General features: G+C 51.2%; 1 protein-coding gene across 1 annotated transcript in view; it reads right to left on the reverse strand.

The window, feature by feature from the left end:
* The window catches only part of PAPPA (pappalysin 1), a 258,399-nt gene that overhangs the window by 43,396 nt on the left and 191,761 nt on the right, over positions 1 to 23,242 (reverse strand). Inside the window, exons 15-18 of the mRNA XM_061163313.1 lie at positions 20,814 to 20,997; positions 10,879 to 11,089; positions 10,068 to 10,239; positions 1,151 to 1,298 (exon numbers count right to left, since the gene is read on the reverse strand). Coding sequence (XP_061019296.1) covers positions 1,151 to 1,298; positions 10,068 to 10,239; positions 10,879 to 11,089; positions 20,814 to 20,997 — 715 coding nt within the window. The remainder of the gene's footprint in view (positions 1 to 1,150; positions 1,299 to 10,067; positions 10,240 to 10,878; positions 11,090 to 20,813; positions 20,998 to 23,242) is intronic.

Consider the following 23,242-nt stretch of genomic DNA (forward strand, 5'->3'; position numbering starts at 1 on the left):
CTAATGCGGGAGGGCTGATCCCTCCTCTAAGTTCAGCTGAAGAACCTCTGTGCAAGGTTCTGCGTTTCCATCTTTCAAAGGAAGTGATCAGGCCCCCTCACCCCTCTGCTTCCCAGCCGCGGGCCTCCCTTCTGGACATGAAACGATAACCGCGTCAGGGTGAGGAACACACTGTGTGGCTGGGAGTGAGTGTCTGCACAGATAACCCTCTGCTCCAGACATCCCTGGTGATTGTCCCATAAATCACACTGGCCACAAGAAAGGACATCCAATTCCCTGGGCTTTTCATCATGGTCAATTAAGGAATCCGCCCAAGAGGTCAGCAGCACTGCCCTGCACTGAGGTCAGACTCCGTGTGCACCCAGCTCCCCAGAAAGCCGTGGGCCTGTGATTGATGTATCTGTCCAGACGCCTGGTCTGGTCTCCACCAGGCCAACCCCTGGCATCAAACCCTAGGTTGTCTCCCTTCACTTGGCGAGCTAGCCTATGACCAGGCAAAGAATATTTTGAAAAAGCTGTTTCTCCTTATTTCGGAGGCAACTGAAAAGCCATGGAAAGAACTCGGGCTTTGGTGGAGTGGTCTAAGGATTCAGGCATGTTCTGTCATTGCTTTGAGTCTCAATTTCCTCATCTGTTCAAGGTTATCGAGAGGATAAGAGATCCCATCTCTAGAGAGCTGGGTACAGCACTTACCCACGGCCGGGATTATGAATGATTAGCATCACACATACTTTAAGATTACCAACAAAGGCAGCCACGCTGGATCACTACGGCTTCCCTAAACTGGACGTGGATTTTCACACCTGCCTCCCTTTGCCACGCTGACTCCTTCTGTCTGGAATGTCACTTCTTGCCCAATGAGCTCTGGCGAATCCCTGTGTAAGCAGCCTTTCCTGTGTCCCCGGAGGCACCAGTCAACGTTTCTGTCCTCCAGGGTAATCCCACACACCCAGCCAACATTGCTTTGCTGACATCCGTGCCCTGAACTCTCTTCCGGGGAGGACAGGGTCTGGTCTCACTCCTCTTCATTTCCCCAGTGCCTCGCGCTGATAGAGGTGCCCATTACCCCAGCAGGACACAAGCCTCAAGTTCTGGGGAGGACGCACACGCCCCGCTCCCATGCACAGCTCACCACGCACGCCCACCGTACCTATGGCATAGCCCTCAGCGCACTGCAGCTTGAGATTGCTGTTGAGCTGGTCTGGGGCCGAGCACTCGCCTTGCATCTCCTGGCAGACGTGGAAGGAGCCGCTCCAGGTGCCATCTTTCCGGCAGTGGATGATGTTGCTCCCGCGGCCCTGCACGCCACAGAGACACAGTCAGACTGAGAGAGACCCCACCCTCTGCACAAGAAGCTTCCCAATGTTTCATCTCCGCAGCGCCCTGAAAGTGTTCCAAAACAAGTTCTTCACCATGGTGCAAACCCAGCCAACCTCCAATAGAGTCACTGCAATGTCTCCATTTTACAGATGGGGACACTGAGGACTCAGTGGGGGAAGAGACTTGCTCAGAGCATTTTGAAGAGTTTAACACCTAGGTTTCCTACATCCGAGTAGTCTTCTTTCAGAGAGTCCAATCAGAGGAGTTTGTTTGGCTTGTTTTTTTGTAATTGAGAATATAGGGGACCAGGTGCACCCCAATATGTACAGTGAGTAAGCATGGGTCTTGGAGCCATTGTCAGGAGGCAGTCACACACCACCAAGGCTCAGAGGGTAACGGATCTGCCTGCAACGCAGAAGATCCAGGTTTGAGCCCTGCATCGGAAAGATCCCCTGGAGAAAGGAATGGCTACCCACTCCAGTGTTCTTGCCTGGAAAATCCCATGAACAGAAGAGCCTGGCAGGCTAGAGTTTATGGGGTCACAAAGAACTGGACATGACTGAGCAACTATCACTTTTCATTTTCACCCCAGGCATGCCCCAAAGCTTGCTTCATCTCAATCAATGAGAAAAAAATTCCCAGGTCCCAGCCCCCTGAGCAGCTTTCTCTTCCAAGGCCTCCCTTCCCCTCCCTCCTTCCTTCCTTCCACTCCATTCCATTCCAGCAATAATGGCACTGAGATGGTAGCATGAGGATGCTTCTACATGCTCCCGCCCTCTGAGTCTTTAAAACAGGCAATATCCCATCTCTCAGTCTTCTGCAAAGCCATGGGCAAATGAGCCACTTTCCACTAACATTCTAACAGAAGAAGGTCCAGCTTTGCTGAAATTTCAGAACCATCCCCAAATCCAAAGACCCTTCCTAAGCGTCCATTCTAGGCATAGCTCTGTTGGGTCCAGATGTGAAGTAAGCCAGTATTTGCCCCAGAGAGCTGGCAAGACAGTCGTGAACTGTCACCCAATCAGCATGACCGTGCCCAGTGACCATGCTGTGTGCACATGGGGAGGCTAACGGGATGTGAGGGGCAAGCAGGGAAGGTTTCTGAGAAGAGGTGACAGATGGAAAAGAGTTTTCAAGGGTATGTACGTAGAATCAGGCAAAACAAAACATCTGTGGAAGCCAAAGGGCATGAGAAAGTTTGAGCAGGAGGGCATGGGGCAGGATGAGCTTGTCAGGCAGGTAGGGGCTTTAAACATCCACTTATGAAGTTTGGGCTCTACCTCCTGGAAAATGGAGAACCACAGGCATTAACACTTTCTGCACAGGCAGTCCACCTATCTGAGAACAAGCTGTATATTGTCCCCTTCTTTTAAGTTTATGATAAAGAAAAAAAAAAAAAAAAGAAACTCTACATGAGACCAGAGGAGCTGACCGTGCTCCAACAGCGAAAACATCTGTGGAATGACTCCTCTCAAGCCCTTCAGCTCCCATTCAGGCCTCCCGGGCCCTCTCAGCCTCAACTCTGCCCAGTTCTCCAGCTCCCAGCTCCCCACAGCTCCACCACCAACCCTGAGCGCCGTCCACTGCCTGCATTCTCAAATGCCCCACGTGAGGTTCCGCCTGGCCAGGCTTCTTCTGCACATGTTCCACCTTCTATCTGTTCTGTCCCCTCACCGCCCGCCCCTGCCCCCTTGTCCAAACACAGGCATGGAACTTTCTGGCAGAAGCATCCTGTCCTAATGCTACCCACCTCCTGCACACTGCACTAGCCGAAGGTCTCTGACACCCGCTGCATCTGTACCATCTGTTCCGTCCTAAATGGTACCCTCTTGGGTCACCCCTGTACCCCCAGGGGCCTTCCACAGCACTTAATAGGCCCCAGCCACTTGGCCCATTCACATGTAACTCAATAGGTATTTTTGTTCATTCAGGAACTGTTTAATAAAAGATGGAGTGAATAAGTACAGAGATGTGGGGTGAATTTGTTTAAAAAATAAGAAGAGAAATGCATGGGTGAGGGAATAAATGAGTAAATGAAGAAATGAGTGAATACACGAATAAATGAACAAGTGTATGCATGAGAAAACAAACTCTTGGAAAGGGCTCATGCAGGCTGAAGCTGCCCTGTCTGAGAAAACAGCTGTAAGGAGCTGGGATTTAGAGAGCAAGGGGCCCCTCTCTGGGTCTCACGTGGGCCAGCATGAGGAGGATCTGGTGGCGGTGAAAACCTCTGTGGCCACGGAGAAGGGTGGCCCATCCCGCGCCCACAGCTGTGGGGTGATGGCTGAGTCCACCCAGAGGTTCCGTGTGAGCACAGGGAAAGTTTAGGCAACTTCCTATGGCTTCAGAGAACCCTGACTCTCCCTCCCAGAGCCCCAGGCCCCGTGATTCTGCTGGGCCCTCGGGGGAGTAGGAAATTGACCCCAATTTCCTGGAGCCTTGGCCTATGGTGCACTTGGCCTCCAGCCCCTGAAGGGCTGCAGACCTCAGCACTGCGTGGGCCAGAGCTGGCTGGGAGCTGGGTTTGCAACAGAGAATGTATTAGGACCGGCTGGAATCTGCGCAGGGAATTTCATGCCGGGGAGGCGCCACTACAGAAGAGGGGAGCATAAAGGCGCTCTGGTCTTGCTGACTCTGGTCTCTCTCCCTCCTGCCCAGCTCATCTGGCGCTTTCTGCTGCTGACTGAAGCAGCGTCACAAAGGATAGACTCCTTCTGCTAAGATACCTTGCACTTTCAAACCAGACTTGCTTGAGGGCCGGCAGCCAGGGCTTCTAGAGTGGGACCCAGATGACACGTCCAGGCCCTTCTCTTGCTACGCACATATCCCTCCTTCGAGTCTGTGGTCACCTGTCTCTCCCGCACACTTCTTTTGATTCCCACCACCACACCTCTGGCTCTGCTGGTAGCTTCTACATGGCAGACTTCCCAGAGCCGCTCTGGATTTCATGTCCTCCTTTGGGAAAAGGTTTTGGTGCACTTAGGCCTGCCTATCACCTGGGTGCAGATGCTCAGAGCAGAGCCATGCTGTTGAGCCCAGTATGACCACAGAAGGCCTGACATGAGGATCCAATCTGGGAAGACCAGCAGCCAGGGGACCCACTGGATCCACTGACACGGAGGATCCAATCTGGGAAGACCAGCAGCCAGGGGACCCACTGGATCCACTGACACAGAGGATCCAATCTGGGAAGACCAGAGGCCAGAGGACCCACTGGACCCACTGACACTAAGGATCCAATCTGGGAAGACTGGAGGCCAGGGGACCCACGGTGCATCTCTGAATGCACAGTGCTGCATGCTAGGGTGAAGTTTAACGCCAGAGGGCTGAGCATCTCTCAGCAAAGCGTCTTGTCTCTCTGCGCCTGTGTCTCCATCTGCAAAACAGCATACTGTGTGGGGCTGCCCTGCTGGTTCCGTGGTAAAGACTCTGCCTGCCAATACAGGAGACACGGGTTTGAGCCCTGATCCAGGACGATCCCACTTGCCATGGAGCAACCGAGCCCATGCACTGCAACCATGCAGCCTGTGCCCTGGAGCCCCTGGGCTGCAGCTACTGAAGCCCGCGTGCCCTAGAGTCCATGCTCTGCAACAAGAAGCTGCTGCAATGACAAAAGTCCAGCACAGCCCCAAATACATAAATACATAAAAATTTAAAAGAAGCATATTATGCTTTCTCAGCTCCTCTTTAGCTACATGGGTCCACAAGAAGCCAAAAGCATATAACATAGTATCAGATATCTATTACATGCCCAGTGTTTTATATGCAGTTAAAAATGCTTTTAACAGTGCAGTTACTGCGGAAATCATGTCCTTTTTACAGATTTGAAAATTGAGGCTCAGCCAGGAAGTGAAAAGGTGAGTTTTTAAATGATGCTGGTGTGCTGGTTAAGAGTCTGGGCTTCAGTCAAACGTCCCAGGTTCCAGTTCCATCTCTGCAACCTTCCCACTGTGCAGACTCGGGGAAGCTCCTTAACTTCTCTCTGCTTTGGTTTCCTGTTAAATGAGCCTGGAATTCGCTGCCTGAGAAAGTCATCACGGGGATCAGTGAGTTAGGCTCTGTGAAGGCATTTATAGCTTAACACACAGATCAGGCTCTCTCAGAGTTAGCTGAGCTCTTAACCACTCTCTTGCACTGTCTCAAAGGGAACTTTAGCATCAGCCCAAGCATTACCCGCATTTGAGAAATGGCAGCCGCCAGAATCGGGAGGCGGCAGGGCCGGACCCAGGCTTTCCCCTGTAAGCCTCTGCGCTTTACTACAGCGCCGGGGCGCAGAGATGGGGAAGAGAGGCTGGGGTATGCGCGGACAAGGAGACCCGCACTGCTTCTAGTTAGCAGAAATGGAAATAAAGAAAACAATGGCAGAGAAATATGACAGCAACAGAGCAATTCAGCTCAGTCGTTGGGTTGTGTCTGACTCTTTGTGACCCCACAGACCGCAGCACGCCAGGCTTCCATGTCCTTCACCATCTCCCGGACTTTGCTCAGATTCATGTCCACTGAGTGGGTGATGCCATCCAACCATCAGGGCAGAACTACACAGTGAACCACAAGATACGAAGGAGGCAGCCTGACCTGATAACAGAAAGCTCAGTTCTGCCTGGACTTCCTCCTAGTTCTATAAGGTGGGCAAAACACCTTAACTCACCGAACCACACCTTCCTCATCAGCAAAATGGGACAGTGATGCCAGACACCGTGAGGCTTAAATGTCCATACAAAGCACTTAGCCCAGACTGGCATGGAGTACATGCTCAATAAATCGCAGCTGTTATTTATTATCTGCCTCTGTGTCTAGTCAATGGCCTCACGTGCATTTTGCTTCCTCCCAGGGAGATACAGGGGTGACATGTAGCCACGCAGCTGCAGGAGTCAGGCTGGGCAGAAGATGTGGTTTGTGCAATGACTTGGCTAGGAGATCTGACTCTGCTACTAACTTGCTGTGTGACCTGAGGTATGATGCGTCCCCTCTCTGGGCTTCAGTGGTCCCACCTATAAAAGAAACGGGTTACAATGGGAAAACCCTGAGGTCCAGCCCACTTCTAATATTGTATGGGCTTGGGATTTCTCTGACTTCCTCTAGGGAACCTTGCATCCTTGGGCAAGCATGTGACGACCCTAAACCTAGAAGCTGCCCCTGCTTGGGAAGGCATTATATGTGTGGGGGGTGTGCCGGGGTTGCACACTGCGCAATTCCACAGACCTGCCCTACTTTCATGGAGAAGGCAATGGCACCCCACTCCAGTACTCTTGCCTGGAAAATCCCATGGATGAAGGAGCCTGGTGGGCTGCAGTCCATGGGGTCGCGAAGAGTCGGACACATCTAAGTGACTTCACTTTCACTTTTCACTTTCATGCACTGGAGAAGGAAATGGCAACCCACTCCAGTGTTCTTGCCTGGAGAATCCCAGGGACGGGGGAGCCTGGTGGGCTGCCGTCTCTGGGGTCGCACAGAGTTGGACACGATGGAAGTGACTTAGCAGCAGCAGCAGCCCTACTTTCATGGCCTCAGTTCATCCTCACAAATAAACTAAGAGGTAGCCAGAATTACTTCCCCTCCCCCATTTTATGCCTGAGGAAACTGAAGTGTAAAGAGTTAAATAACTTGCCCAAGTCTACCAGCTAGTAAGTGGTAAAGCCAAGATTCAAACTCAGAGTCTGGATCCAGCATCATAGTGGCTCCCTAGGAATGAATGAAGTTGAGGTTTGATTTGTTCATTTGCTTTTAGTAGCAGTGGGAAGGAGTATGCGAACCTCCCCTTCAACAGCCCCTGTCCTCCCTTGCCAGGATCTGGAGCTTGTTTGGAAAGCAAATAATTCCCGCTCCATATACACGCTGTTCAAGATACTCTGCGCCGTACGTTTTGACTATGTTTACAGGCAGCGAGAGGGGATCTGAGGTGAATACTAGATTTGGCTCCCAGGCCCCTGGTCTGAGGGTAGAGGAAATTCATTTGCAGCACAAACTAGAAACGTCAATTGTATTAGGAGCCCATTTGGCACACGCTCCCTCATTCCTTAGCCGGCAAGCAATACCCTGCTCCTTAGCGTCTGGCCTCCCCGCCAGTTGCCAAACAGGACCGCGTGAGTCGTCTGATAAATTTACATTTTCCTCTCCTTTAAATACAAACTGGCCATGAAAGGTACTTGGCAGGCCCCAGGCAGACTGGGTTTCAGTTTGATAACACGACCACAGCCAGAATAGTATTTGGCTCAGCCGTTTGGGTAACTGTTAGCAACAGTTTTATGTAAGGGAGCGAGAGGGAAGTTGATGGGCTGCGTGAGGCCGTGGTAATCTCTGGCCTTTGCTTGTTCCGGCCCCGGTTTCTGCCTCCCTGGCAGCTGAGGAAGGGGAAGGACCCGGGTACACAGACAGAAGCCCTGAGCCCGCCTCCCCTTCAGGGACTGCCTCCTGGACTCGCTCTGCCCATTGTCCACAGTCGGGGGACCTGGGCTCCGATTCTGATTCAGCTGACACCAGCTGCGTCACCTTGGGTGGCTGAGGGACTGTCTCAGCTGGAAAACGGGGAGACCGGCCTGGATGTCCGTGGAGGCTCTCAAGCCCCGTCACTTTCTGAGCACCCACTAGGTGCCTGGCACCGTGCCCAGTGCTGAAAACACAGGGAAGGCGAAAGCTGTGGTCAGGGATCGCAAAACCTAGTGAACGTGAAGTCGCTCAGTCGTGTCCGACTCTTTGCAACCCCTTGGACTGTAGCCCACCCGGCTCCTCCGTCCATGGAATTTTCCAGGCAAAAGTTCTGGAGTGGGTTGCCATTCCCTTCTCCCGGGGATCTCCCTGACCCAGGGATCGAACCCAGGTCTCCCGCATTGCAGGCAGACAATGTAGCATCTGAGCCACCTGGGAAGCCCCCAAATCTAGCGGGGGAGTGTGAAATGAATTCCAATGCAGCGTGGTCAGTGCTGTGACGGAGGGGCACAGAGCCCACAGTGGGAGGGTCGGGAAGAGATTCCGGAAGAAGGGGTGCCTGGGCTGAATGGTGAAGGACAGTAAGGCTGGAAAAGGTGACAGGGCTTCTTTCACAGAGAACACCCAGGTGAAGGGGGAGATCTCTCTTACTGTGATGGGGGAGACATGCTGAATGCACAGGCGAGATTCTTTCTAAGGGAGACGGGGTCGCTGGTTCACAAAGGACTTTGAGCAGGGGAACCGTCATGATCACATGTGTGCTCTCAACAAGCCCCTCTGGATACAATGTGGACAGGATGCTGGAGAGGCAAGGAGAAGGCGGTGGGGGGGGGGGGGGGCGGTCGGGAAGCTGCCTGTGGGCCGGGAGAGTGATGCTGCTGGTCTGAGTTAGGCTGGTGGCCTTGGATAAGGACAGTTCAGGAGATCAGAATGGGCAGAAGTCAGTGGCTATCTGGAGTGAGAATGTGAGTAAGAGGAGCTGAGGATGTTGCTCCAACTGTGTCTAGTATTTGGTAGATGTTTTTCCAGTGGTCATGTACGGATGTGAGAGTTGGACTATAAAGAAAGCTGAGCACCGAAGAATTGATGCTTTTGAACTGTGGTGTTGGAGGAGACTCTTGACAGTCCCTTGAACTGCAAGGGGATCCAACCAGTCCATCCTAAAGATCAGTCCTGGGTGTTCATTGGAAGGACTGATGCTGAAGCTGAAATTACAATCCTTTGGCCACCTGATGTGAAGAGCTGACTAATTTGAAAAGACTGTGATGCTGGGAAAGATTGAAGGCAGGAGGAGAAGGGGATGACAGAGGATGAGATGTTTGAATGGCATCACTGACTCAATGGACATGGGTCTGGGTAAACTGCAGGAGTAGATGATGGACAGGGAGGCCTGGCATGCTGTGGTTCATGGGGCCGCAAAGAGCCGGACACGACTGAGCGACTGAACTACATTGAACTGAATACCCACTAAGGACTGACAAGAGGGAGGTCCTTGCACTGGGGCCCAGTTGGCTGAACTCTGGCCTCACCCGAGTAAAGATCCTTGCCCACCCGTGAGTCATGGGGCTGAGGCATCCACCCTAAATGGAGGGTTCTCTCAGGGCTGGAGCTCCTTGTGGACCTAAGTCTTCCTTGGAGCCAGCTGGTTCCTCATGCTCTTTCCCATTCTTGATTCCCTGCCTGTCTTAGCGGGTGGAGGTGGGTGGGTGTAAGGATTAAGGAGATGCCATTCACAGAACTCCCTCAGCAGGGCTGGTGGGACTGCTGAACTCTGCCTCAGGTACACGTGGATTGAGATAAAATCCAGTCCCTGCCATCTCCTTCCATCCTTCTTCAGTAGTCTCAAAACTGTACACCTAGTCTAAATATGGCTCCCTTTCTCCAAATGCTTGAGGAGCCACTGATGTCTCCAGATAGTGGAAATCACGATTCTCAATATGTCAGAGCAATGTAAGTGGCGATGGTGGTAAAAGTCAACAAAACAGCCTCGGTCACACCTTACCCTGGATCAAGTTCAGACATCGGGATTTCACTTATAATTTCTTTCATAAGGTTCCCAACACTGAGATTTTTTTTTTTCAAAGCTAAGAATCTCTGAGCCAATAACATGCAGTGTGATGGGTAGGACCACAAGGTTCAGAGAGATTACAAAGATGCTGAGAACCCAGCTCCTAAACTTCTGCGTGGGTGATACCGCTATTATACAATTCTGGCATCCGCAGGGAGTTTCCTGGAGGATGTGGTTCTTAAATCCTGGCTGGTCTTTAGGAAACAGAGGGGAAAGGGATCCAAGTGTTGACTCCAAACTCAAGGGGCCTCACCTGGGTGGCATCGCTGTCTTCACACTTGATCCTGCATTCACTGTTGAACTGGAAGCCGTTGGTGCACTGGTACAGTCCGTGGAATTTCGGTGGAGGGGGGTCACACGTCACAGGAACACAAGCTCCCTCCTGCCAGCTGCCATCCTGGGTACACTGGGTCTTGAAGGCCCGTCTTTCAGGAAGAGACGGAAAGTAGAGATATCTCAAGGACCAAACGGCTGCAGCCACACTCTACTGAGACACCCACGGTCTCTGGAGTCAGCTGGCCTCACATGTGCCTTTCTGATTCCTGAGTCCCTGCTCATCCTATTGGGTGACGGAGCGAGTGAGGAGGGGTTAAGGTAAACGTTCACAGAACTCTTTCAGTGGGGCCGAGCAAGAGTTTCATGTGGAATGAAATAAAATCAAGCCCTGCTGGCCCATTTCCCCCCACTTCCTTCCGGGGCGCTGATGGGGGCTGACCCAGGGATGGTATGGATACCTACCATCTGCTGTGTAAGGCACTTTGCGAGCACTTCACAGACACATCCTCATTCATCCTTCACCCCCATCTTATGCAGAGACTGTTACTATCCTCCCCATCGTATTGCTCAACAATAGAGGCCCAGAGAAGTGAAGTCACTGACTTCAGGTCACACAGTCAGCCAGCAGCTGATGACAGTGTCCCCCCAGATTCCCAGGGAAGAGCACAGGATGACGGTGGGCAGAGAAGTGAGCACTTCCTTCTAACTAGACAGACCTGGCTCCCCCTGTCCCCTCCTGCCCCCGCCAGCTCCAGCTGCTGGGAGCGTGCCTCTGCAGCCCCACTTACTTCTTTGACTTCCGGGAGGAGCCGGGCACGTGGTATCCAGGTCTGCACTTGTACTTGCAGAATGACCCCACCTTGTGTTTGCTCTCGCGGCACCGGGCCGTCTGGAGGTCCGCGTTGGGCACCGGGGGCGGAGCCAGGCACATGAGCTCGCACAGGGCCTCCGGGAAGGACCACAGCCCGTCCTCCATGCAGGTCAGGAGGCTGTTGTTGCCTGCAGGACACAGGCAGGCAGTGTTAGTGGAGGCGGCAGCTGGGGAGGCTCCGATAGTCCAGCTAATCCACGTGCTGCCTGGACTCAGGTCAACCTGAAGAACCAGAGACACTTCCACGTGTAATTCCAGCCCCTTCCACCTTCAACTGAGGAGTCTAGGGAGTGGAAAGAGCTGCCACAAAATTTAAAAAAAAAAAGAAAAAAAAAAAAAAAAAGGGAGAGACACCTTGGGGAGTGACATACCCCATGTCTACAGTGAATCCAATTCAAGGCTCCTGACTTCTGATTCTGAAACCTCTTATACTGCACAGACAAGGGAACTTCATGATCCTTGTCAACTACAAATGGACACTTGCCACAAGTATTTGCCAGCAACTGAACGACAACAAGAAGGGCATTTGCCACCTGCCTGTGCAGAGATTGAACCCTATGCTGTTGCAGCTGCCGACCTGACCTTCAACACCCCCTGAGGGGAACTCAGGGAGGGGGGTGAGGCACTCTGCGCTCCAAGGAAACTGGCGGAACAAGTCTTTAGATAGATATTTTCAGGAACTGATTTCATGATCCCAATCCTTGGATCTCTTCCTATCTAGGAAATCACTAAATCCCTTCATGATGACATCAGCTCCTGGTGACTAACAGAAAATCTCCTATAAAGTAAGAACTTGATTACATTGAACTCCCCCTTCACCAAAATCTTATATATTAACCTTCCCCACTGCCTCTCCAGAGCGGTCCCTCAGAGCTATCTGAAGTCCTACCTCCCGGGTTGCCATCCTCATTTTGCCACAAATAAAACTTAACTGGCAACTCTCACTTTGCGCATCTTTTTAGTCCACACTTCCCTCCAACCTCCCTGCTTTGCATCTGAGCCCAGAGATGAAGGCACTTGCTTTCCAGTAATTGGCAGAGTAAGCTTCCCTGGTAGCTCAGCTGGTAAAGAATCCACCTGCAATGCAGGAGACCCTGGTTTGATTCCTGGATCAGGAAGTTCCCCTGGAGAAGGGTTAGGCTACTCACTCCAGTATTCTTGGGCTCCCCTGGTGACTCAGACAGGAAAGAAAACGCCTGCCATGCGGGAGACCTGGGTTCAACCCCTGGGTTGGGAAGATCCCCTAGAGGAGGGCATGGGAGCAGCTCTGAAAGGATCACAGGAGCTGCATGAGAACCTCCATTCATTCGGGGCTTCCCAGGTGGCGCTAGTGGTAAAGAACCCACCTGCCAATGCAGGAGATGTAAGAGATGTGGGTTCAATTCCTGGGTTGGGAAGATGCCCTGGAGGAGGGCATGGCAACTCACTCCAGTATTCTTGCCTGGAGAATCACCATGGACAGAGGAGCCTGGTGGACTACAGTCCATGGGGTAGTAAAGAGTCAGACATGACTGAAGTGACCTAGCGCGCGCGCGTGTGCACACACACACACACACACACACACACACACACACTTCATTCAACAAGCATCTATTCAGTGCTTACTCTGTGCCAGCTACTCTTGTCTATGTGGAGACAAGACAATGAACAAAATAAACCCCAAACCCTGCCCTCTTGGAGCTTATGTTCTAGTGGGATACGGATAAGAAATTATCTTTTTAAAAAAGCAAACTGTTTGGTGTGTAGAAGGCGGAAAGAACTATGGAGAGAAATAAAACAGGAAAAAAAGATGAGAGCATGTGTAGGCGCCTCTGTGGCTTCGTTCCCTGCTCACTGCCCTCTTCCTCCTCCCGTATCTGTGTGAGTCACCTGTGGGAGCCCAAGGCAACTCAGGGTCTGTGAGCCACACAGAGGACTCCACGTGATAACCTGCGACGCTGCACCCTACAGACACTTCTACATCAAGTAAAAAGAATAAAGGTGTGGAAGAGTGGCTCGTTTGGTTTCTATAGAAGCAGAGATGGCTCCAGCACACCAGAGGTTGTAAATTGCATTATTATTATTATTTTTTTTTTGCATGGTCTTGTGATGAAGGCAGTGTTGGAGTGCCTGGGTTCAGCAACAGCTGAGCGGAGACTGGGAGCCACAAAAGATAAAGGGAGCCCTACCCTCTCTAAATTTCCCAGGAAAGATAAAATGCCTCTGGAAAAAGGGTCAAGATGCTTTACAAGTACACCCTATCAGCTAGGTAAACCCTAGACTGTGAAGTGGATGTTGTGGTTCTCCGGCAGTGAGCTCACAGAAAAATCACAAAAGGTTAATCAAGAGAGAAAAGGCAGAGTGGAAATGTACATTCTTTGAGAGGGTACATAGGAGTTAGCGAGCACTGCAGTCAGAAGAACAATGTTAACACAAGAGCTGGTGATTCAGGACCATGGACATGCCCCACACCATGGCAGACTCTTAAGTGCGCAGAATCAGCATTTCCAGGCCCCAGCTGTGGCCCCCACCCTGCAGCCTCCATGGGGCTCTGAAGCAAGCAGGGTAGGATGCAGCTGTCCACGCCCTTCCCACTAGCCCTTGGCCCTGACCTCCATACGCTGAAGGACGCCTACTGCACCCGCAGCTGTTTGCTGCTGGAGGTCTTTCACTCTGATCAGGGGTGTTTGGCCTGCATGCGGGGCAGGCTCACAGCGCTGAGGTGTCAACGCTCATAGAAGTAGCGCCCAAACCAGTGAAGGGGCTGGTGCATTAACACGACAATTGCCCGAGTTACGGGAACTCAGAGGAATTAATCTTGCCCTGTCTGCCATGCTTTCCCAGAGGGACTGAGCCCGGCTGGCCACAGCGGGGTGGCTTTAGAGGAGCCCTGATGCTTCTATCATTTCCATGTCTTCCTCTCACTATGTTTCTTGGGGGAACGTGACTCTGGACACGAGGTGAAGGCGTTTCTGAGCCTGGAGTCCCTGGCTGAGGGTAAGAATGCTGAGGGCAGAGACTAGGTTTCAGAGAGTGATGTGACACTGTACTTTTGTCTGTTCATCTTTTAAAGTCAAGGAAACAAATCTTGCTCAGACTGTCTACAAATGTGGCTAATGAAATTTCAATCTCCAGTGAGTATTAAAATGATTACAAATGTACTATCAAAAGAAATAAATCTACTTTTATTATTTTGCTGTAAAGAGTACCCAGAAGATCAGATTTCTTTGAGAATACCTTTAAGACTGAAACTAACCTAGATTAGAATGGGAGGAGGGAAATGCCAGGAGATCTAGGTCTGTTTTTTTTAATGCCTCGTCGATTGTGCTGACATTGCCCACATCCTAAGGGCTGGGGCTGCACCTTGTTCATTTTTTTATTCCCAGAACCCACCCTAGTGCCAAGCATACATGCATGCATGCTAAGTCACTTCAGTCATGTCCAACTCTGTGTGACCCCATGGACAGCAGCCCACCAGGCTCCTCTGTTCACGGGATTCTCCAGGCAAGAACACTAGAGTGGGTTGCCATTTCCTTCTCCAGCCAAGCATCCAGGAAGCCCTAAGTGTCCACTTGTTGAATGCATACTGCTGTTGCTTAGCCACTCAGTGGTATCCGACTCTGTGACCCCACGGTCTACAGCCCCGCAGGCTCCTCTGTCCGTGAGGATTTCTAGGCGAGAATACTGGAGCAGGTTGCCATTTCCTTCTCCATGGGATCTTCCCAACCCAGGGGCTGAACCCACATCTCCTTCAAGTCTCCTGCATTGCAGGCAGATTCTTTAGCACTGAGCTACCGGGGAAGCCTGGAGTATTATGAATTTACCATGACCTTGAACAAGTCACCTGACTTCTCTGGCCCTAGGCCAAAGCCATCTTTAAGTTCTTGTCCAGTTCTAATATTTTAGGATGTGGAAGGGTATTGGCCACTGAATTAAGAAAGCAAAAACACAGCTAGCTGGACTGGGATAAGGACAAATCACATTTGTAGAGTCCATGAGGTAGGCATAGGAAGAATGACTGGCCCCATCTCCTTGATCCTTCTAGTGACCCAATTTGTCCTTAATCTCATTTTGCAGGTGGGAACACTGAGTCCCTGAGTGGAAAAGTGAGCTTCTCGAACTATAGCTGGCCTTCACTCCAGGTGTGTCTGACTCCTGAGGGCTCCCTTGACCACACTCCAGAGCTTTTACCCAAGTGTATGGCCACAGAGGAACTGCCGTCTAGAGAAAAATCTCGGAACCAGAAACATGAGTGTGTGGAGTATCTCAAAAGCAAAACTAGTCATCTAATTTCACCATCCCTCCTGTCCCCACTGTCCAGAATGGTGTCTCTCACTTCCAAATGTCCGCACTGAAAGGCCCTACATGTTAGACACAAAGGAGAAGAAGAATGTGCTAAGATGCAGTCACAGTCAGGGATAACGAATGGGTACTGTCCTAAGACAGGAAAGAGCCTGGAATGTTGGACACCTGCCATAACAGAGGGGCTGGGAATGTGCAAGTCAGATGATGACTTGTGATGATTTCACAAGACTGCTGGGAATGGAATGCCTGGCAAGAGGGCACCTCTTCTAGGGTAGGGACCCTGGGGTCACTTTCCGGCCCCAGTGCTCATGGTAATGCATACATGACCTTGCATGAATGTCTTCCTCTCTTGGACCTCAGTTTCTGCATGGCGAAATGAACTGATGACTTCTGGCTGGAGAAGCTCCAATACTTTGGCCACTTGATGCAAAGAGCAGACTCATTGGAAAAGACCCTGATTCTGGGACAGATTGAGGGCAGGAGGAGAAGGGGGTGACAGAGGATGAGATGGTTGGATGGTATTACCGACTCAATGGACATGCACTTGAGCAAAGTCCAGGATATAGTAAAGGACAGGGAAGCCTGATGTGCTGCAGTTCATGGGGACACAAAGAGTCAGACATGACTTAGTGACTGAACGGCAACAACTAGGTTGAGAGGCATGGTTCAGAAAAGGTCAAAGGAATTCTGGAGCAGCAGCTAAGAACCCTGAGGTGAGAATACGCTTGACTTTTGAAACCTGAGCACTGTTCAGAGTGAAGTAAAGGTGGAGGTGGGGGATGAGGGAGACAGAAGAATTATCTAAGACAGAAAAGAAATCTGTTGCTTCCTCTTATCATTGCTCAATAAGTGATAAAGACGGTGTCATTAGCAGCTGTGTGATCTTGAATAAGTTTTCTTTTCCATGGTGCTCGTCTGTCCCCAGGAAGGACTGGGTAGTGGTTTACCATGAACTACTATTGGAGTAGGAAATGGCAACCCACTCCAGTATTCTTGCCTGGAGAATTTCATGGACAGCATAGTCCGTGGGGTCACAAAGAGCCAGACACGACTGAGCAACTAACACTTACCATTAACACCCAGTGGTGGCTGGGACCCAGTGACATTCTAGACCCTGCTACCTCCAAAGCAATAGGATGATAAGAGGAGAGTAGCCTTCCTCTTAGCAGTGATATGAGACGTCCTCTTTGGTGGAGACCCTGTTTTTGTGGGAAAGATGCTTTGATGAGACCCTTAGGATAAAGTTGAATCCTCCAGGTCTGGCTATCTGCTTCTGAGAAAGATGAAAGGGTCTCTGCCTGAGAGATGACAGAGGATGTGAAATTCCTAGAGGGAGAAAGATCAGGACAGGACTCTGAGGGAGAGGGTAAGGGGCGAGGAAGAGAGTGGGGGGCTGGCAGGAAGGTTAACTGCTGGACACTGAAGGACATGACCATTCCGCTCATCAGTACAGTAGAGTCTAAGAAACCAGAAAGTGCTCCATGGTACTGAGTGTCTTCTGGAAACCAGTAAATAGGCTGAGTTTAAATCTCGGGCCTTAGATAGAAGTAGACAGTGGGCCTTTTAGAAAGACTATTTTTTTTTTTTTATTGGCTGAGCTGCATGGCATGTGGAATCTAAGTTCCCTGACTAGGGACCAAATCCACACCCCCTGCAGTGGAAGCATGGAATCTAAGCCACTGGATCACCAGGGAAGTCCTTGGAAAGATCTTTGTGGGATGACAGCATGCTTGCTTTAGAAGCCCCACTCCAGAATCAACATCCAGTGCACCTCACGTGCTTGAGTTGAAGTTGACAAGGTCATGGATGCAATGACGCACTTTTAGCCATTGAGTTAAACCATTTATGATCCTGAGACTGAGGTTCTTTCTTTTAAACTTGAGAGTACTTTTTTCCTCGTGCATGTGTGTAGGTGCAGTGGGTGTTGTTAGTGTTCATGAGATAAAGGGCCCTGGCAGGAATGACTCCAGAGCTGTGGGCTTGCAGGGTATTTTGTGGACATCTTGATGAAGGCTCAGAACTTAAGGGAAGGTCAGGATATTCGAGAAAAGTTCACCTGGATTCTAAGGGACTGGTGTGTTCGTGGTGCTATTAATACCTGCATTACACTGGCCTTGGGGCCACACTCAGCACTTCTGGGTGGGGGCTTCTGGTCCAAGCACGTTAACCTCTAGGTCCTGAGTGGAATGTGGAGGATGGAGCAAGTCTCCACAGGTCCCAGGACTAAGGCCTCCATGGGGTAAAGAGGTCAGGGGTCAAGAGGGCAGCCACTGCCTAATTCTCACAAGAGTGTCTCTTGGAGATGAGTATTTACTAAATACTTACTCTGGTTCTAGCAGTTTTATTCATACCATCTCTTTTAATCCCCACCATAACCCTTCAATGTGGATGCTCTTACACCCATTTTACGGATGAGAGTACTGAGGCTCAAGGATGTGAAATTGCTCTTCTAGGATCTACTAACATCTCCCAATGTGAAATTCATCTCCTGAGATCAGGCAGCTGGGGCAGAACAAAGAGTTCAATCCCTCTCTGTCTGATGAAAGATGAAAGCTCACACTCCTTTTGCTTAAATCTTACTGTGGGGAAGGAAAAGCAAAGGGCATAAAGGGAAGCAGACAAGAAATGGGGGGAAATTTCGTTTTGATCACCCCTAGTGGTTCAGACAGTTCAGAATCTGCCTGCAGTGCAGGAGACCTGGGTTTGATTCCTGGGTTGGGAAGATTCCCTGAAGAAGGGAATGGCAATTCATTCCCGTATTTTTGCCTGGAAAATTTCATGGACAGAGAAGCCCGGTGGGCTACAGTCCGTGGGGTCACAAAGAGTTGAACACGACTGAGGGACTTTTACTTTGGGCTTCCCTGGTGGCCAAGATGGTAAAGAACCTGTTTGCCAATGCAGAAAACATTAGAAATGCAGGTTCAGTCCCTGGGTTGGGAAGATCCCCTGGAGAAGGGAATGGCTATCCACTCCAGTATTCCTGTCTGGAGAATTCCACGGACAGAGAGCCTGGCAGGCTACAGTCCATGGAGTCACAAAGAGTTGGACATGACTGAGTGACTAACGCTTTCACTTTATCTTTTGGCTTAAGAAGCAAAGAATTATTAACAAGCTCAAGAGAGAGGACCAGGACCTCTGCCCAGCCTTTGCCGCCAGCAGACCCAAGCCAAAGCATTGGACCTGGAATCTGAGCATCTGATGATGCTGAGAACCAAGGGCATGGTGCGTCAGTGGGTCCTGCCCAGTATTCTCAAGGGATGATGAAAGTGGGGATCAACACCATCAAAATGACAGTCCTTCTAGGGTCACATCTCCACAGGGAGGTCATCCCTCCACCACAGTAAGCAGAGAAGCAATGACAGAAAATCACTTTGATTAAGGATTATTATTTCAGCCCTCATTGTGGCTAATAATCAGTGCTCATTTATACACCTCCCTTTCCCAAGGAAGGACCTCTGACTTAGAGGGGAAGTGTGATGTCCTAGTCTGGAGTTATTAATAAGCCCCATGTCTGAGCAGACGGGGCCAGGGACAGGCTCAGATAAGGTGGAGGCTTTGCAATTTTCACTGGTCTCTTCGTCTCTCTCAGATCTCAATCTCTAGGGCAGCTCAAATAAAATGTCTATAACTTTTACACTCAAATCTTCTTGGCTAAAAATATGAGGGGACTTTGGTTACTTAATGCAAAGAGCTGACTCATTGGAAAAGACATTGGTGCTGGGAAAGATTGAGGGCAAGAGAAGAAGAGGGAGACAGGATGAGATGGTTGGATAGTATCACCAACTCAATGGATGTCTGAGCAAACTCCAGGAGATGGTGAAGGGCAGGGAAGACTGGTGTGTTGCAGTTCATGGGGTTGCAAAGAGTCAGGCATGACTGAGCAACTGAACAATAGGAAAGGATGTATCCCAGAAGTGTTTTCTGCTTCTCTTTGGGGGCAGTTTAGTGAGATAGCTGGGTCCTTCATTCATTTCTTAAAAGAAACATTTCCTGTGGTTTTACTTTCATCAACTCATTCAGTTGCCCAGTCTATACACTTTATTGAGTCTTACTATGTGTAGTAATCTTTCAAAGTTCTATGTCTTTTTGAAAACTTGGAGACACTATCAACCCTCTCCAATCATCCAAATGCCTGGAACTCATGAATTTGTAATATGACATCTAAGTGAAAGTGAAGTTGCTCACTCATGTGCGACTCTTTGTGACCCCATAGACTGTAGCCTACCAGGCTCCTCCATCCATGGGATTCTCCAGGCAAGAATACTGGAGTGGGTTGCCATTTCCTTCTCCAATATGACATCTAAGTTGAAAGGAATTTACAGACCTCCCTCCAAACCCCCACACAATACACAGAAATCTGCTCATTCCCATGATGGATCCCAAGGTAGGACCCATGCTTAGTGAGTTATCATTTTGGTTATCTGATGAAGGGACAATGTTTCCTCTGATAAGCCAAGCAAAGGAAAGTCCTGCTACCTCCGAAAACTGGGTATAATGCCCAAACCTAACACTCAACCAGAAGCCAAGAGAGTTATTCTGATGCTGCTGCTAACTTGCTCTGTGATTCTGTGCAAGTTCCCGCCTTCCTATCACTGGACCTCAGTTTCATCACCCTTCCAGTAATCAGTTACCCCTGCCTAGGTCAAAGAGCCTTGGAGAGTCTAGGTCGCCCAGGTCAGCCTCTCACTCATTTCCAACATGGGTCCTCTCCTCCAGTTTGCCAGACTACGTCTTCTCACCTGAATGTTCCAGCACCTAGCCCAAGAGACGCCCATTAGCTCTTCCCTCCTAGAGTGACTCCCCTTGGAACTAGCCCTTCCTGAAGGGCAGCAGTGGGCTTTGGAGAAAGACAGACCTGGGCCCCGTGGTGGCGCCCCCCCAGTAACAGCATGGGCTTGGACAAGTTCTTTCAACTCTGAACCTTGAGTTTCTCCTCCGTGAAAATTAAAATAATAATAACACTTTCCTCTTAGACTTACTGGACCCTCACCCCACCCAATGAACTAGTCACATCAGTTCCAGATGCTATTTTCTTAGAATCTTCTCTTTCCTTCTACTTTTCCTCCCTTCCTGCTTTTCTCTTTCGTCTTTTGCCAGATTTGGAAGATCTTAGAGACACCATCGGAGATGGCAATGGCACCCCACTCCGGTCCTCTTGCCTGGAAAATCCCACGGACGGAGGAGCCTCATGGGCTGCAGTCCATGGGGTCGCTAAGAGTCGGACACGACTGAGCGACTTCACTTTCACTTTTCACTTTCATGCACTGGAGAAGGAAATGGCAACCCACTCCAGTGTTCTTGCCTGGAGAATCCCAGGGACAGGGGAGCCTGATGGGCTGCCGTCTCTGGGGTCGCACAGAGTCAGACATGACTGAAGTGACTCAGCAGCAGCAGCAGCAGCAGCAGCAGAGACACCATGCTTGTCCAACTCAACTCTCTCCCCAGCTGCACAACAAGGCAGTCTGCATAGAACAGGCAGCAGGGATCAGAAGCAGAGACAAGACCCTGCCCAAGCCCCGCTGTTGAGTCCCCGCGGGGGGCCCTGGAGGCGGCCGCTGGGTCTCCTACCTTTCAGCTGCGCCGGGTGGCGGCACTGGAAGGAACACTTGCTGCCGAAGGTGGTGCCCTCGAGGCAGGAGAACGAGGCGGCGTAGACGTGGTGCTGATCTGGGACGCCGCAGTCCACTGGCTCGCACGCCACCTGCTTGTTCCACTTGCCCTCCGTACAGGTCACCGTGACGCTGGGTCCTGTCTGGAAGACGGAGGCGGGCACCGTGAGATGTGGCGGGCTGAAACCCAACCCGTGGGGAAAACCCTTCTCCCCTGGGCTACGGCACCCGGAGATCCATGCTCCACATTGAGCTCCCTTTCCGGGATCCCAGCAACTGTTTGAAGGAGGTACTTCAGTTCCCACTTTACAGCTGCCGAAACTGAGGCTCAGAGACATTAAGTGACTAGCTCCAAGTTTCATCGCTGGACAAAGGCTAAGTGGGAATTGAGCCCAAAGACATGGCTCTGCATGGCTGTCTGGAGAGTCTCCCAGATAGTTATTTCCATTGCATTGCTGCAAATCTTAAGGCTCAGACTTCTCAGGGCCAGAGGACTGCTTTTCATGAAATAGCCGCTGAAACACAGCACAAGAGTGGGATGCTGGATTTTAACCTTCGGATCTTTTCCTGGCCCTGGGGGAGCGGGGGAGATTGTGCTTGGCACAGAGTGGGCATCACCCTGGGGGGGATGGGAGAATGGGATTTGGTTCTGGGTGCTGTGAGATCGTGGGCAAGTCCCTTTCCTCACTGGCATCGAAGTCAAGCGTTGCTCTAAGAGCCACTCCCTGCTCCAACACATGACGACGCTTCAATAGCTGGGAGAGGCGGACATGAAGAGGGAAGGAGGCTAGGCAAACGAAAGGGTTGACAGGGACTCAACACAAATTAGAAGACAGCATGGCTGGGGGTAGAAGGACAAGCCCAGGCTGCAGGGACAAGGCAGGGTCGGTCCGCGGCAGCCCAGCCTGGGGGGGGTCTCCATTCAAGGAAGAAGCCGCCACATCCCAGGCGACCAGGGGTGCCAAATGTTGAGATGGGATTTCAAAAGCATGGGACACTGTTCCCCTCTTCAGCGCCCATCAAAGGAATGAAAGGTCCCTCACTGCCAAAGCCAGCTTAATTGTTTTCACAGGAGTCCAGACCTGCTGTGTCTGACACACGGAAGCAGGTGTCTAACCAACTGGGCCCCGGGGCGCCTCAGTGGGGCTCTTTGCATGCCCAGAAGCTCTGTGCAAACAGGCATTCCCAGCACCCGGAGCATGAAGGGGGAGTCTGCTGGTGGGGTCACACAAGAGGCTGCACGTGGAATCCCCAAGTCTCAGGGCTTAATTCCCTGCTCCTCCTCACACCCACCTGAGACCCCACAGGCATGTTGGCTGAAAGCACCACTACACCACATCTAAGTCAACCTGAAGCCACTATCCTTGTGCAGGACTCAGCCCTCTTCCCAAGGCCCCCAACCACCGTGGCTGGACTCCAAGCCACACCCATGTGGGCCGCTGGAAGGACCTTCCTCACCCACGATCTGGCCACGTCACTTCCTTCAACAGCTCCCTGCTGCCCTGAAGAGGACCCTCCCACTCCCTGACCAAGCTAACAGGGCCTTACATCAGCCCACCTTGCTTGCCCCTCCAGCCTCACTGCCTGGGGTAAGATCAGTAAAACAAACGTCTGTCTGCGGTACCCTCCTTCTCACCAGTGGGCATCCACAGATTCCTGTCCACGCCCAGAGCCTGCCTCCCTCCCTCACTGGAATGCGCGGCCCTCTGCCTATCTCTCCAGTTCTCGGTTTTCATATTACCTCTTCCAGGGAGCTTTCCTTGACTGCCCCTGTGCTTCCACAACACCCCGCACTTCCCTTCCCAATGTTCATCACATGGTACGGCCATTACTCACTCATCGTCTGCTCCCGGTCACTAGTCACCAAGCTCCTTAAGAGGAGGAACTAGGTTCATCTTGGTGACTTCTTTCTCTAGCACCTAGTACAGTATACCCGGTGACTCAGACAGTGAAGAATCTGCCTGCAATGCGGGAGACCTGGGTTCGATCCCTGGGTTGGGAAGATCCCCTGGAGGAGGGCTTGGCAACCCACTCCAGTATTTTTGCTTGGAGAATCCCCATGGACAGAGGAGCCTGGCGGGCTGCAGTCCATGGAGTCGCAGCAAGTTGGACACGACTGAGCGACTTACACACACACAATAAGTCATCACAGCATCTGGTTCCCAGGGCACACATGTCTGAATGAATGAATGAGTATCGCATTGACAGGGGGCTCACCTCTTCTGAAACCAGCCCACTCAACTGTAGCAGGGCTCTGACTGTGAGGGTTTCAGTCCAAAAGTCACGCTCAGCCCATGGTTTTCCAGATTTTCAGCCTACACTGGCGATGCTGGTACCTGTGATGTGAATCACTACTCTGCACAGGAACCATGGTCTCAGAAATCCCAG

Source organism: Dama dama, chromosome 16 (genome assembly GCF_033118175.1).
Source record: "Dama dama isolate Ldn47 chromosome 16, ASM3311817v1, whole genome shotgun sequence".
NCBI lineage: Eukaryota > Metazoa > Chordata > Mammalia > Artiodactyla > Cervidae > Dama > Dama dama.